The following is a 16,777-nucleotide window of genomic DNA, read 5'->3' as shown; positions in this document are numbered from 1 at the left end:
AGGCCAGATAGATAAACATTAACTTAAGCTGACAGCTAGCAGGACAGAAAATTGGTAGAGAAAGAGGCAAGGGTACTAGCTAATACTAAAAAGTATGAGGTGCATTTATATACAGCCACCAGGCAATCCATTCTCTTCTTTCTCTCCTCCTTTGCAACAATGAAAAGCTTCATAATGAACGTGCCTGATTTACAGATGAAGATGCCAAAACTCACAAAGAGGTTATGTTTTCATAACTGCAACGCCTGATAAATCTGGGATTCAAACCCATAATTTTCTGATTCTGAATATTTTATCCTATCCCAGTGTTGGTAATTGGGAAGTGCCAGGATTTACACATTTTCCTCAAGGAGGAGTGTTCACTGCAATTATTTCTTTTAATGTACAAAGTACATTAAAAGAGATAACTGTTTGCTGGCTTTTAGATTGCTATCTCCTTTGTGATTTTGATCTCAAAATCATATTGTGTTAATACTGAAGAGTGAGTATCTTAAAATTTCAGCTGCCTGATTGTGGATAAAGGAGCTGAGGTTCAGGCAGGACTGAAAGCTTATTCAGTATTTCCCAGCTGGTAGTGGCAGTGTTGGAGCCAGGAAGGACATCCATTCTGTGTTACTTCTCCCGTGTTCAGAGTATACTCTAGGTAATGATTTTACCTTTTTAGGGCTATAGGCCATTTATTTGCCCTCTAGCCCAAATATTAATAAGATACACATTGTTTTCTTGCCTTTAATGCAATTTTACATTTATATACAAAATCTTATTTTATATTCTAAAATGTATACCTATATTCACTCATGTGTTGGCAAATTTGTGAAGGAATATTAGAAGAGCTTAAAATTGCTATTAATTTATAGGGTGAAAAGCTATAAAAAAACAAAACTAGCTATGACTAGAATTCAACATAAAAATTACAGTACTTATTATATAAGGAATAGACTCTATCTTTAAATTAAGACAAAATAAGTAAAATATTTACATTTTAAATAATCTGAAAAAGTAAAAAAAATAATAATCTGAAAAAGTGAAAGCCATTTAAAGGTACATAACATTTTCAATGTTTGAATTATGTGGATAGATTTCCAGTTTCATTTAATCAATTAAATATTTTATTTTTATTACATACATATTCACAATTTTCTAATCTTGGAATATTGAAGTACATATTAATCTAACTGTGAACTACAGAATTAATTATAATAAAATGCTCTTTGACTTGTTTATCAAACTGTAATTATTAACATTTTATCTCTCTGAAAATATCCACCAAAAGTATAATTTAGTATTTGTCAGCTTCTTAACTGTTTCTTTCTTTTTCTTCTTAAAGTGAAATATGTAGAATTTGTAAAATGAATGATTTTTGTTTTTCCAAAATGCACACTGTCTTTATTGGGGTGGGGGGTACGAAGGCAGACATGCTGTCTCCAGAAACACTTGAAGTTTTCATATCACCCATTTTCCTCTCCTTCCAACTCCTGGAAAATAGCTATCTATATGTTCCCAGCTAAGGAAGCCGAGGAATAAAGGAAGAATTTGGATGACATTCTTGGTACTTTGAGCAGTCTTTCACTCCTGCAGTGTCATAAAGTAAGGCTGCTCTCCATATGAGATAGCAGACTAAACTCAATGACATGAAATCCATTTTCTCACTTCATAAATATGTCCTGTCTTGGATTGCTTGCTACCCCTAAATTTGCTCACTCAGTTGTGACTTCATTCAAAAAGATGCCTTTATCCCTGATCTTCTCAGTGGTGCATCTAGATTTGGAAAATTTTCTCAGCTATTAACATATTTGATGCTGTGATTTCAAAATTCATAGCATTGCTTAATGCTTTAATAGAGTAATAAGGCAGATTGAGAAAGCAGGTATTTAACTTTAAAATATATGCTGTAAAGTGTAGGTAATAGTTGGTATCCCACCCCCTACTTCCCTGATATTTCTATTGTTCATGTAGTTTGTTAGGCAGTTAATGGCACTTCTTACAACTTGAATTTCCTGTGTTCTGCTGTGTTGGATTTCCTATGCATAAAGCAAACAAAAATCTCCTAGGCATAAAAGAAAGCTCTTCCTCTTTAAATAGCAGACAGAAAATGTGGGGCTTTTTCCCTTGGATTTGTATTTCCATGTGTAATTACTAAATTTGTCTGTAGGAGAAAGGAATCCAGATTTTTCTGTTACCTTCTTAAAGACACATGCAGATTGCCAAACAGTGCACGTGGCACTTATCTACGGCCGGGGCTTACAGTTTTGTGAGAATTAGGTGAGCATATGGCCACTTCTTTTGCTGAATGCCAGTCCCAGAGCAATTGCTTCAGCTGGAGAAGCGGGAGGAGGAGCCTCTTTTGCTCACTGCAGCGAGTCCCCTTCTTTCTCTGGGCTGTGTGTATTGGTTCTTCCAGCTCCAAGCCGCTCCTCAGTGTGGAATAGGCAGGGTGTGCTCGCAGACCGTGGTGTAGCTGCAGTTTCTATTTGGGGTGCCCACGGAAAGGAACACCAGGAAAGAAAGCCAGTGCCATGGGCCAGCTTTGCTGCTTTCCTTTCTCAAGAGACGAGGGGAAAATCTGTAAGTGCAATTTGTACTGTGCAGAATCCTTGGTGCCTGACTATTTTGTGTTTGCTTTCTGGGGTACTTTTGATTTTTCTTATGGGAAAGATAGAATAATCAGCTGTGGTTTTTAAATATGCATTTTTAATGACAGGTGTGTAGTTATAAATTAAGTACCATAACTCAATAGGCTATGTTAATAGTCTTTCTGATTTTCTTCTGCTGGTATTCCTACAGCCCCATTTTATCACACTATCTAGAGTCAGAGTTTAGTTTTGAGTTTCTTTAAATCACTGCATTCAATTTGATACATTGTAGAAGCCAGACTTCATTTCTCTTACCTAAAACTGGCACATTTTCAGGGCAGTGCTCTACCTATGTAGAGGTAAAGCTGATTCCAAAATGACGTATTGTGTCCATTTGCAGGTATTTTCATGTGTCCTCTGCTTTGTTCTTCAGGGAAGGGATTCAGGTGTAACTGTAAGACCACTCCTAACAAGTAATGCCGCTTTGCCTCCAGCAAAAACCTGAGTGAATATTTTAAAACACATATCAGGCAGTTTCCACAGCCGCTTGTGGCCCAGAAAACAGAACTTAAAGTGGTGACCATTTGCATTGGAGTTTTTCCTCACTGATTTATGTGTATATACTTACATTTTAGCTTTATTAAATAGAATCCTGGCATTTTAGTATGCTGAATAGAGTTTGACTTACACTGGCTGCCCTGAAATATGGAATCTTTACTTCCTTGTCAATAAAATGTTTCCAGTCATACTTGCTAATTTTGCAGCCATGTAACTACCACATCAGTGCTTAACTCTGATTTAAATAGGTCCACAGAATTTCATGATATTTAGTTCAATGCTCAAAGATCCACATTTGGTTTCAATTTCCTGCTGCTTTTTCCTTAGGAAACTGGTCAGGGACAGGTTTTAAGAAATTAATACACATTCTACACCAATTCACACAAGAAATAAGTCAGTTTTCATAAGAAATCTTTGGGAATGCTTTGGAATAAATGTTGGGAGAGTTTGAGATTTTATTATTAACAAGAGTGCTCTGTATTTTACTCATGAAAATGATATTGTCCAGCATGTGACAGTCCTGATCTTATAACCTAAGATGATCCTATAACAAAGTCATTTACTTTCTAACAATGACCACTGTAATTCATTTAGCACAGGTATTTGTCAAAATGATTTATTTATAGTTCTTAAATATTTTAGTTGATTGATTCTTCTTTTTTTTCTTCCTTTTTTTGAGAGGACATGACTATCTGAAAATCCTTGGTTTGGACAGAGGCAAGGATAGTGAATTCTTTCCTCACCAATCTTTATTTCCTGTTCCATTGCTTCAGGTTCTCACTTAGAGCACCTGCTCTCCTTCTGTTCTATTTCTCTTCTGCCCCTGTCTGTAAGCAATCTTATTGGCCCTATCAAAAGAAGTAAAGTCTCAATGCATGAGGAATTTGCTCTTTTCTGTCTTCCTTATCTGGGACTGTTGAAGGACACAGTCTTCTGTTTTACATGCAGTGTGTTTCCTAATGTTGATTGACAGGAAGGGCTGTGTATGTTTTTTTTGGTTCTCCTCCTTGAATTCCAAACTTTCACAAAGAAAGTGAAGAGAGGACACCACATCTGAAGTGAAATTCAAGCTCAGAAGTGCAAATGTTGATAGGAGCTGGAACGATCCCTCTACCTCCACTCCCTTACCCTGCTGTCCCCTGGTCTTCCACAGTTTCTCCTCATCATTCTTTTTTCTGTCTTTGATGTTATCGTTACTTCACTATATCTTTTTCCTCTTAATAATTTTTCTGCTATACGATGGTCTGAAGAAAATCTTTAAACAGTCTCTGCTATCCTGCCAGCAGTACATGTCTGGTAGTAGCTATGAAAGGAGTGTTGAAAAAAAGGAGTGGAGAATGCATTGCCCAGGTACCTTAAGAAACCTATAAATAGCACAAATTAGAGGTAACCTGTCCATAAGTTGTGTGATAACTTGTAAATGAATCCACAGGAGACACTTGGGAGGGCCCAGCATTATTTTGATTTTGTTACGGGATCATATAGTAACTTCCCCTTCTGGGATTTATTCATCTTCATGACCCAACTACATAGTAGTCTTGTTAGCCTCTCTGAGTCCCCTACTCTGGAAGCATTTACCATGCAAACACCCACATTTTTCTGATCCTGTCATAAAGGGCAGCAGTAGTGTTGGAATGTTCCTCTGGGTGTTAGCTCAGATTATACAGAATTCAATGGGTTTTGGGGGAGAGTTTAAACTTGTGGGTGTCATTCTTAAAACACAGGTGAGTTGGAAAGCTCATCCTCTGCAGTCCTACAGAAATACAGCGAGGATATATCCACCTGGCCAAGTGGTAAGCGTCAAGTGATCCTCCCTTCTCCTGCTATTTTATCCTGCTTTGGCCTTTTGGTGGTGGTGGTGGTAGATAGAACTAATTTAATTGATTTATTAGTGTTACTGCTTTAATCTGCTGATAACAAAATGATTCTTGAGTCAACCTGTTTTGCAGGGGCCTAAGTTCATGTGGGAACTATCTGCATAGCCAGAAATCTTGACTATGGGGTGAACAGCAGAGCTTGCCATGGTTTACATGTCTGTTCTTGCAGCACAGAGCAGCATGGACCTTCTTGTTTAAGTCCAGTGGTTGAACGTTTTCCCAAACTGTATACTTTTTGTTTGTTTTGGACCATCGTAAGTAGCATATACTGAAAATAATATGCATGTTTCTTGGAAGACTAGACTCTTTATAAAGCTATATAGGAATATACTTGACATTAAAAATTAATGCAGATCTTGTAGGATTAACAAATACTGTAGATATTCTCCAATGTAGTTTTTGATGAATTCTTTCATAGGGCTTCTTTCTTCAAATTACCTAATTTCTCATAGTGAGCTGTCTGAAAGGAATGTCCCTCAAAAGAAATGTCATTACACAGGCATGCTGACCACTGCGGTTTATCTACCTCAAACAAAAACTTGGTAACTAAATAGACAATAACCAATCAGAAAACATTTTACTTGCTCTTATCTTACTGCACATTTTTTTTTCCATTTTGAAGTACTTTGCTGTTATGTAGAAATCAAATAAGTGAACGTTCAGAGATGAGACAGACTGCCTCATGAGACAGGCAGGCTCCGGTGGCTGGAAATACTGAAGCACAGGATGGGGAAACAACTCGCTCCTGGGGGTGTGGACAGGGGAATGGACCAGCTGATGACGTTGACGGCTTACTTTATGTCTAATTCTGGTATTCTGTGATGCTGAAAACAAATATTAAGATAAATGTGTATTTTAACAAGACACACAATTTAATTGTATCATGAAATATATTTTAATATAGTCTTCTTTGTGGGACTTCTTACCAGGGCCATTTATGGTATTTTTTTCATAAGTATGAGTCAGATCTCCAGATAGTTTTTGATGGTTTGGAATTTGCTGGTGTTACGTTAATATATACATTGAGGTGTACATTGTGGATTTGATCTCTGGTGAGTACTTTTATTTTTGAACTTTAATTACCATGGTGGTAATTATTCAGTTACACTCAGGGAGTCTGTATTTAGATTTTTCCAGTTCTCCAGAAAGCTTCCAGAAATCTTAGTCTTATACTTTGCTCTTCTCTTCACATTTAAGACACAATGACTTTGTGATTATCTTTCACATAGCTGTTCTCTCTTATCACACGAATTTCTAGCACCCCACATTCAGGACAAATACTGATGTCCCTTTAGTTGTACCAGACCCCACAGTGTCTCACCCAGAGGAGGCATGTTCTGAATGTTTGTCATTGAAGAGAATGATACACATTGCCTGTTACGCTGCCAGTGAGACAATATCAGTATGTACCAGAGGACAGAATTTTGAATGACTTTGGTCATGAACTCCTAAAATTTTGAAAGTTTATCCATTTTCCCCCTTTGTCCTTTAAGCAAAGAATCTGGAGAATTTTTTAAAAAAAGGGGGGTGGTGGTGGTGCTGTAGACATGATGACATTCTTTTCTTCCCTTCCTCCTCAGTCTCTACTTCCCTTCTCTTCCCTCCCCTTCCTTCTCTTCTTAATTTATTGAATGATTACTGTGTGCCAGATACTATGGCAGGATTATTTTCAGATATGCTTATGAAATGCAACTGTTAGAAAATATATGCTCTCCAAATGTCCCATTTCAGAGGAGAAATTGCTAGAAGCCAGAGAATTGGCTAATTTCTCAGTTCCAGTCCTCCAGGGGTACGATGGGGCCCAAGGCTGGCAGAAGGCCTGGATCCCAGGTTGCTCAGTCAGTATCTGTTGTCCTCCTGAAGCAGTGAAGCCAGTGGTGCTGATAACCCGAGACTACATTTTGCATAAGATCTATGCTGGTAATACTGCCAACACTTGCATAGTGGCAGCAGTAATGTTGTGTAAATGTAAACTATTTAGCCACAGTCAGTAAAGATTAGATTTTCACTTTATAAAATAATGTTTCTAAAATTCAGTATAGGAACATTAGAACAAATGCTAATATTCTTATTTTATCTCCCTGATTCCCTCTGTTAATTCAGAGGCTATGTATTAATTGTATTTTCTTTTGTTGTTGTTCTCGGGTGTTCTGGGAATTTGCCTGGATTTTTCCATAAAATGTTGAATAATTTTCAATGGGATTACCTAGATTGTAGGATCATTCCCAGCCCATGGTGTAGCTATGGCTGCTGTGAGTTACACATAGATGCCCTATCCTCCAACAGTGTGATTTGACCTGTTCTTGTGTCTTCTTTCCTGGGGCCATGTGAAAAAGGAGCAGGATTTCTGATGGACATAAAGGTCTGGGCTAATAAAAGAAATCTTCATTTTTGTTACTTCTTCCTTGGGCACTTGCACTTTAACAAGACTAAAATCCTAAGAACTCTTGGGAGGTATTTGTAGTAAAATAATAAAATAGTTTAAGCACTGATAATGACTTCACCCAAAATAATGTCTTATGGAAGAATTCTAGGCATTAGGCTAAAGCTAGAAAACCTGATGAGGACATGTGATAAATCACTTCCTATAGATCTGCTTAATTTTGGCCTTGCTTAATACATAGGTCTTTGAGCTTTCATACATGAACTTACTCTTCAGTGAGAGCCTCAAAACTCGAAGTCTGGTAGAAAAGCAGAGGTTTGGAGACAGACTGACTCAGTTTGTATTTTTGGTTCTGACATTTACTATTTCACTTGTCTAAGCTTCTGTACCCTCACCTGAAGTAATATCTACCTATTGTGAAAATTAAATAGCTAATGGTTATAAAATGCCTGACATTATGCTTGGCGTATAGTATATTATATTATAAATATAATTTCTCTGCAACAGATAAAGAATATGTTAATTGTATAACTATACCCAAAAGGTGGTATTATTTTCACTTTCCCAGAATGGGAAATAAGGGACATAGAACTTCAGACCATGAATTGTTGAGTAGACTCATGGCATTTGTCTGCATAGCATCCTTCCTTTGGGGGGACTCCCTCCCCTTCTTCTTGAGGTCCTGTCTATCATGATGCCTTGCCTCCTGTCCTAGGACAGACATGTGGTCCAAGAAAAGTCACCAGTCTTCCTTAAGATTTGACAGAGGGTCATTCTAAGAATGAAGTCAGTGCCAAAGAAAGAAGTCTAATAAAGAAGAGAGACACTCTGGTGGTAATGTTTGACCTTCTGAGTTCAGCCATGCCTGGGACCTTCTTCCCTACACGAAGCTCTTCCCCTTCTTCTTTGCTTAAACTTGGTTGGGTTAAACCTTTATCACATGCAAAAGGAGGCTTTAGATGTTATTCTAGGAGATTCTCAGTGCATATAAGTAGAAATAAAACCTTAGCTCTGCCAAGCTGACTTCTAAGATCACTGTAGCTATACAATCAATGCACTGTTATTGCTACAGAGAAATTATATTTACTGAGTTTATTATATGCCATTCTTCAGCATATATTCTAGAACAAATATACCAAACAGAGAAAAACGAAAGCTTTCTGATTTCTTCTGAGTCTTCATGTTCCATATTAGTTGTAGTGAAATTTAGCCTTACGTGAAGGTACTGTGAAGAATATTTCAGTGTACTTCAGTGAAGGTTGTTTGGCCTGTAATGTCTGCAAAGCTCTGAGCAGGTGTTTCAGAAGAAACAATGAGGAGGAGTTTTTATTTTTTCTTTTCAATTTTCATGACTTTTAAAAAATAAATGTGTTGGATCCCAAAGTTTAGTATGCTCCAAAAGGAAAAAATCAAGGTGAAGCATCTTGATGCTTTCAGTCTAACAAGTGAAGCCACACCCTTTACATGACAGGAAGTTACATAGCTAAATCAATGAAGGCCATGAAAGCAAGTTAATTACCACCAGTCTTGGAAATTACCTTGAGCTCGTAACAAAGACAGGATTTACAACTTGACATCAACAAACAGTTTCTACAGCATACATTTTAGAAAATTAAATGTATTATGACAGGCATTTGTAATGGTAAGGTTACAAGTTAACAGACTTTGGGACTAGTAAACCTTTCACTTGCATAGTAAAGTTCTTTGCTCTTAGCAAATAGTCAGACAAAGCCTGAACTGTATGGTGTAAATATAAAGAATAACTGGAGCTTGAACTTAAATGCTATGCTAACTTGGACATAAATGTTGTTAATTTTATTATACCCCAAAGACATTTAGGCTTACAATTTCCTATTATTGCATACTCCCCCCAAAACTTACAAATTTAGTCATGGACATTTATAAACATAAGATTTATGTACAGAAAAATTATAGTACTAAGGAAAAAGTGATGTACAAACAAGATGCTTGGAGTGGAGGGAGAGAAGGTGTCATATCCTCTTGAGAGGTAGAGCTCACATGTTGGTGATGCTGATGGGAGATGGAAGAAAGAATCTGGTGGAAGGGGTGATGCATTTTTCATCACCTGTCTCAGACCCCACTGCCCCTTTTTTGTGGTCATATAGTTGTTGTTGGCATTTGTCATGGGAATTACATCAGGCTTCAATTTGATGCCTCACCTCCGACCATTGGAGAGCAAAAATAAAATTCACACTTTCTAAGCATTTTAAATGTTCAGCTAAAGTTAGCTGTAAAGTCAACCTTTTCAGGGATTTGAGTGATGTGTATGATAGCTCATAAATTGGCAAGCAGATAATTTGTTAACCTAAGCTTTCCATCTAGATTTATTGTAGTCAAACATTATTTAGAGATCTCACAACCTGGAATGTATCCTAAGGGAGACCAGGATGGTGTGGCCTGGAAACCACATCACAAGAAGGGGCTGAAGGACTGGCTGCTTGGCTAGGGTGAGCAAAGGCAGAAGAATCAGTTGTTTTAATTTAGAGGGCTCTTTAATGTGGAAAGGAAAAGAGTTGTTAACAGGGCTCCAGGGTGACGGCTTCAAGACACTGGATATTAGCCTTCACACATTATTTTTTTGTGGTGGCCTGAGAACTCAGATGGTATATACATTAAATCAGTAGTATTCTTGTTATGTTTGCAATAAATCTTCTTTTAAACAATGAGAATATTGAAATGGAATCTTAAAACAGAGAAGTTATCCAAGTAAAAATTTGCATTAATAATTCATGGATGCCTGAATTAATAATTACTAATAATAGTGGTGAGAATTTTTTTGGTTTTGATTGTCCATTTATGTGATACTGGGAATTGAACATAGAGCCCTCCCCCCACAGCTGAGCCATATCCCTAGCCAATTTTATTTATTGAATTAAAAAATTTTTGAAACACTAAGTTACCCAGGCTGGGCTTGAATTTACAATTTTTCTGTCTCACCCTCCCAAGTAGCTGGGATTAAAGGGTGTGCCATCACTCCCAGTTCTGAAAGAGAATTTTTAAGCCAGAATTTTCAAACTTTTCTTCCCTGCAGTGCTAGGGAGTGAATCCAGGTCTTCATGCATGCTAGGTTAACACTTTACCACTGATAGAGTCTGACTAAGTTGCTGAGGCTGGCCTCAAACTTGCAGTTCTCCTGCCTCAGCCTCCTGAACAGCTGGAATTCCAAACATATGCCACTGTGCTCAGCAAAATGTTTAAACTATTTTAAGCCACCAAACTCTAAATGAAAAAAATATGCTTTTAAATTTCTCCTTAATTTATAATAACTATTAAGTTATTATTTTTAACTAGTGCCTTTAAGATCAACAAACTTGCTTTAAAATAGAGGCATAATATGTAAGTATGGGTTCTTGTCTAAGTACAACTTATGCACAACATAACATGTTGGTTATTAAACTCATGGTAGGAACACCTGGCAATTAATGATCAACTAGTCCTCAAGATAACAAGATAAGGTGTGTTGCCTACTGTGTGTTTATCTTCATAAGTGAAAATTTTATAAACCCTCTTGTCCAAATTTAGACTTATTTTAAATTAATGTTCTCTAATATGATGATGGTAAATTTAAGATTAAAAGAATCATTGAAATATCCATTGTATTCTCATTACTCTATATACTTGGCCTATTTACCTTCCAATGAAAATTAAATTTATAAAATTTTAGTTTGTGTAGAACCTAAAATTTATATATGTAAAACTGTATGAAATTTAATTATTAAATTAAAAGGCATAATTAAAATTGTTTTATGGAGGAATAGTTTATCAAATATACAGGTTTTTGAAAAGAGTTTCACTCTTATAGCTGCTCTTAACTTTGTAAATTTGTTTTCATGTTTATGTCTGAATCCTCCATAATTACAACATTGTGGAGGGGGATAAAGAAACAGTTTGTATTGGTAAAAGCCCAGCCAAGGAAATAGGAAATACATCAGTTATTTTAACAGAGAGCATTTAATAAGGAATTACTTAAATCAGTTTTGGAGAAATAATGAATGGAAAGGCATAACTGAGGAAGACCAGTTATGCCTGGGTTAACCTCTAGAAGGAAAGGTTCCACATAGTGAAGATTCACACTTTTGAGGAGGGGTTGCTGTGTCCAAGGAGGTGCCCTAGTGACACAGAAAAGAAACCTCAAACCTGGTCCTCTGGCCTCCGAGGATGGCACACTAACCAACTTTTGCTATTCTTCGTGAGGACATGTAATGAGGTTGATTCCAGGAGTGAGGTGAAAATGAAATGAAAACTGGAATCAACTTCTACTGGAACCAGTTGCTGCAGAGACAGTGGCCATAGTTGGGTCAATGGGATGTCCAGTTTCCTTCTAGTGGCCCCTCTTGGCAGAACTTAACAAATGGAGCTGGCAAAGAAGTAAATTTGCTTAGTCCTAGCCCTGGAATTGTAAATCTGAGTAAGGAAGGGTGGGTTTGGAGCTGAAAGAATACTTCGATAACTGGCATGTGGTTGTTGGCTGTTTTAAAAATATACTTTTTTCCATTGCTCCAAGTCAAGCATTTAGTTTATGCCAATTTGTGGTTCTTATTCTTTGGGGACAAAAATAATAATCATATTCTAAAATGGTGTTTTTTATGACAAAATTTCCCACATTTTAAAAAAGTACATAAAAATATAACTATTTCAAAGGAGATACAAATTTAAAAAAAATAGACGTAATATGGTAATTCAAATTAATTAATAAGATGGTTCAAAGGAAAACCTTCACTCAAAACAACTTAACAAACTTAAAAAGGACAAATTATTTTAAAGCTAATTTATCAATAGCTTATGAACATTTTAAAAATAATTTATTCTTTTTAAGTTTTGGAGCACATATTCTATAATCCTCACTGTGTTTTGTGGATAGGAGTGAATGTTTCTTCAAACCAATTCTTTCCTTCCATGTTAAAGATACTCACTGTCAGGTTCTGACATTGGGACAGGTCAGTGGATGCTGGGGAGTTAAACTGACAGCCGGGTGGAAGTCAGCACCAGAGAATGATGTACTGTCCTTTCCTGTCTTCAGGATAAAAGGGAACCAAAGGAGCATAGGCAGTGGCTGGAGTACTCTGAAAGTCTCAGGAATTCAAGAGGCATCTGGGAACCAAAGCAGAACTAGAAAAGGACAGTAGAAAGAGTCAATGCAGTGGCAGGAGAGATGCCAGGAGGTCACAAACCTCGAGGCAAATTGATTTTTAAAAAAATTTTTAGTTGTAGATAGACACAATACCCTTATTTTATTTATTTATTTTGTGTGAGATGCTGAGGATCCAACCCAGTACCTCACATGTGCGAGGCAAGCGCTCTACCACTGGTCTACAACCCCAGCCCTGATTTTTTTTTAATTAAAAGGGAAAATGTATAGGCACACATGTGCAAAATAAGACAGGTTTGGAAGTTGGCTTTGAACCTGACTTGCAGACATCCTCAACCCTCTACCTCTCCACCTCTTCTTTCCACTCTGTCTCACCTTGTTAGCCTTTAATTGATGATGGGGACAGGTGGTTTCCAGTAGATTCTGTGTTCTCATCCTATCTGGCCTCACTTGGTAATGGGAATCAGACTTCTAACAGCTCTGGGGAACATTCTTACTGTTCCATGTTCAAGTAGAATGAGTTTCTTTCTCCTACTTTCCATATAAAAATTTTAAAAAAGGTACAGACTATGAACTATACAACCTGCAAGGTCACTATACTATATATATCAAAGATATTACAATTACATATTATAGTGTAAAGTGCCATTCTATACTAACAAAAGCAGTATGCTATGAAAAATTTTCAAAAGATGGAAATGAAGTGTCTTAAGGAAGGAGCAACTTTTTAAAACTTAGAAATTCACCCCTGGGCATTATATGGGCCAGTCTAGCTCTGGGCCCACAGCTCCCCCATGGCGTGTAGAATTGGGAGGAGCAGCAACCTGAAGTGGAGAAGTGGAGTGGACAATCTTGCTTACTTAGAAAAAGGGTGGGAGGAAAGAAGGGGTTTGAGGGTAGATGTGGCCTGAAGCTCTGTGCAGCTATGGAGCAGACACTTTGATCCAGAGAGATCCATGATGTGCTCTTTGGACTCTCCAAGCTGAGAATTACCTAGCTTCCTCTTTCACTCTTAAGTATTGGGAAGTTCAGAGCCCAGTTCATGGCTCTTAGGATCTTTCCCTCTGTAGTATGGTCTTCCCTCTGTTCTTTACTTTCTGTCACAGTTTGTTTTATGTTGCTCCTAATTTTTACTTTTATTGATAGTATACCCTTTCTGTATTTCTGATTTTAAAAAAAATCGTTTCAAATCTTTTGGAGATATGACCTCCCCCCAAAAAAGAGTGAATGACTAGAAAGAAGCCCTGTGATTGAAAGTGTATAATGCTTGCTGGGCGGCATTATACACTGAGAGCACAGCTGAGACTGTGAATGATTGTGACATTACCACATGTGCCTGACACTCATTCTTAAAACTTCAGAATGAGATATGTTCTTATAAACTGAACTTGATATGATTATTTTTTTCAATACTACACATTTCCATTTGTTGCATCTAGAAACCTAAAGCTATCTGTATCTCATTGGCTCTTTGAGCTGCAGTCTTTTCGTAGGTCTGCTAGAAACCTTTTGTATGATTAATTATCAGTAGCTGTTCTTCTTACCTGTGATGGGACATCAGTTAGTTGCAAAAGAATGTAAATGTTAGTAATATAGAACAATGCATAAAATTCTTGTTTGCAACTATTCCAACATTGTTTCAAGAAAGCTAGGCACTATGCTAGGTGCTTAGTATTATCTTATTTAGTTTTTATGGAATTCCTGTGGTATAGAAATACCATATTTGTAAATCCCTGGTTGGCAAATAAAGAAAGTGAACCATTGAAGGGCCGAGCAACATTCATAGGGACACAGATGTGGTAAGTGGGGAAGTTAGAATTCCGACCCTGTAACTCAAGAGGAAGCATTGTAAATGTTTTCTGGCTAAAGGTCTTATTTTAGAGTGAAAAATATAGAAGTGAAAATATAGAATATAATATATTTTCCACTGTTGGATACAGAGCAGCATTGTAGTATAAAGACAAAAGTGGGATGCTTTGGAGCCACATTGATCTGTGTTTGAGTTCCAACTTTGACAGTTTTTTGTTGTGTAGACTTGGGCTAGTCTCTTGGCTTTAGTAATTCTTCGATATCAAGAGTTTGAGAAGCAAATACCAACTGATGAACCAAATGAATTTACATTTATATACCACCAGTATATTAGTCACCAGATTTAAATGCCAGTTCAATTTTCTACAATAAGATTCAGAGAACTCTAATGAACAGAAGACATCACACACACACACACACACACACACACACACACACACAAATATACCTTTAAATCTATTTGATTTTTGCTAAATGTTCTTTGAAGTATGTAGTAAGTTGAAGAAAAATAGATTCTAAATAACTTCTTCAGTCAGTTCTCCTGAAAGTAAAGCATTAAATTTATGAGGTCACCAGGCTTTGGGTTTTTAGAAAGTGTACCGTGTTTCTTTATATATTTTTATTATAATGCACAGAAGATGGCCAAGGATGATTTTTGGTCTTGATTTTGTTTTACTGATTAACCATCTTAATCTCTCTTTAGTATTCATGGTCCCTATTTAATCTATTAGTATTGTTTTTTAATGGCAAATGGACTTGCCCACTACTTGATCAATATTCACAAGCAAATATCCTGACCAAATTTTTTTGTTACGTGGATTTTCATGTTTAGATTTTAACAAGTGGTTCTAGAAACCATCAAAAGCAAACTGTGGCAGTTTAATCTATTTTTTGTGTATGCTACTGAATAATTAGAAAAATTTGTAATGCAAAACACCCTGTCTACATGTGTCCAGACAGGAGTTGTTTTAGAATTTAGACAGCTGAGTTGAAGAGAGGTAATTTTGAATAACTTTTTAAAAGATTATTTAAGGGATAGAGATGTGGCTCAGTAGTAGAGTGTGCCTAGCACACATGAGTTCCTGGGTTTAATTCCCAGCAACACACACACACACACTCTCTCTCTCTCTCTCTCTCTCTCTCTCTCTCTCTCTCTCTCTCTCTCTCACACACACACACACACACACACACACACACACACACACACACAATGTTATTTAAAAATTGTTTAAATATTTTTTCATCCTGTGAATTTAAAAATATTTATGATATTCTTGTAACCTTGTAATTATGCTTATATTTTAGTCCCTCTCCCTAAGCTTAAACCATTTTGTTCCATTGTCCCAGTGTGAAACATTTATAAAGACTTAGTAGTATGTAATACAATATATAATGCAATTATAAGAATATAGTTAGATTATAAAATAACAATATAGTACAAATTAATTGATATTAGTATTAATTAATATAATAAATAAGCTCTAGATTATTATTCTCATAGCTGTGTCTTCTTTTCCCCAGGTTGAGATTACTGTAGAGTATCTGAAGTATTCTGGGGTGGGTGTCCTGGATGAACTGAGATTCCTGATTCTAGTGACAGGACTACTGATTCCCATCACTACTGTTGTGCAATCAGGCAATTTAAGCAACCTCTTGTATCTCACTGTTCTGACTTGTAATAAATAACACTTATTTTACCTATGAGGTTTCAGTGAGAATGAAGTGAGATAATGTTTGGAAAAGCCCTCTGACAGGTGTGAAGTGTTATCTACACAAATGGAAGGAATCAATCCTGTTATTGGTGTTAGTGACTGGGTATCCAGGGAATTTTCTCAGCCCATGGTTCTGCTTGACCTGAGTGTGGTCTTATTGTTTAAAAAGAGGGAAAATGGCATCCACAATTTATGATTTATTTTACTTGATTAGATGGGTGGCAGCATTTATTCTGCTGACCTGTCTTAGTGAGCAATGCCTTCAGAATGGAAAGTAACCTTTATTTCTGCTTGAATCAACTCCTAGTGTAGAGTTTTAGCTGAGAAAGAAAAATGTATATTACATGAGCAGGTGTGTTGGCCAAATAAGTGAAAATCATGCCAGCTACTCATGCTTTTAAGTTTTGTGTAAAACTCTCTTGAAACAGATGATAACAATTACATGTATGCAGCAGTTTTAAGACTCTAAGCAGTGCTTCATTTTCCAGTCTACTTGTTTTTCTGCCAGTCAAGAGTATGATTATTTGAAAATTTATGCTTGTGACATATTTAAAGCTCTATTTCTTCTTTGTCATATGTATATATTTTCACTGATAGCTGTGCCTCTGTTGATACTCCTGTGACCTGGACTTATGTTCAGAATGTCTGCCTCTTTTATCACCACTTAGAATCATTTCTTTAAATTGATTTTGTACAAAATGACTCCCAGAGGCCTTGAGCAATTGTCAGGGATCTTGAGAAGTCCCCACATTCCA

At 36.6% G+C, this 16,777-nt stretch overlaps 1 protein-coding gene across 3 annotated transcripts in view; it reads left to right on the top strand.

Moving 5' to 3' along the window:
- Nucleotides 1–16,777, top strand: part of Akap7 (A-kinase anchoring protein 7) — a 135,405-nt gene that overhangs the window by 100,374 nt on the left and 18,254 nt on the right. The window contains exon 1 of one of the 3 annotated variants that reach the window (XM_026381173.2): nucleotides 2,494–2,565. The exons of the other annotated variants lie outside the window; for them this stretch is intronic. Coding sequence (XP_026236958.2) covers nucleotides 2,517–2,565 — 49 coding nt within the window. The 5' untranslated portion in view covers nucleotides 2,494–2,516. Of the gene's footprint in view, nucleotides 1–2,493; nucleotides 2,566–16,777 lie in introns of those variants that run through there. 3 annotated transcript variants of the gene reach the window in all.

This window comes from Urocitellus parryii, chromosome 8 (genome assembly GCF_045843805.1).
Source record: "Urocitellus parryii isolate mUroPar1 chromosome 8, mUroPar1.hap1, whole genome shotgun sequence".
In the NCBI taxonomy this organism is placed as follows: domain Eukaryota; kingdom Metazoa; phylum Chordata; class Mammalia; order Rodentia; family Sciuridae; genus Urocitellus; species Urocitellus parryii.
This window is presented reverse-complemented; position numbering and strand designations above follow the sequence as displayed.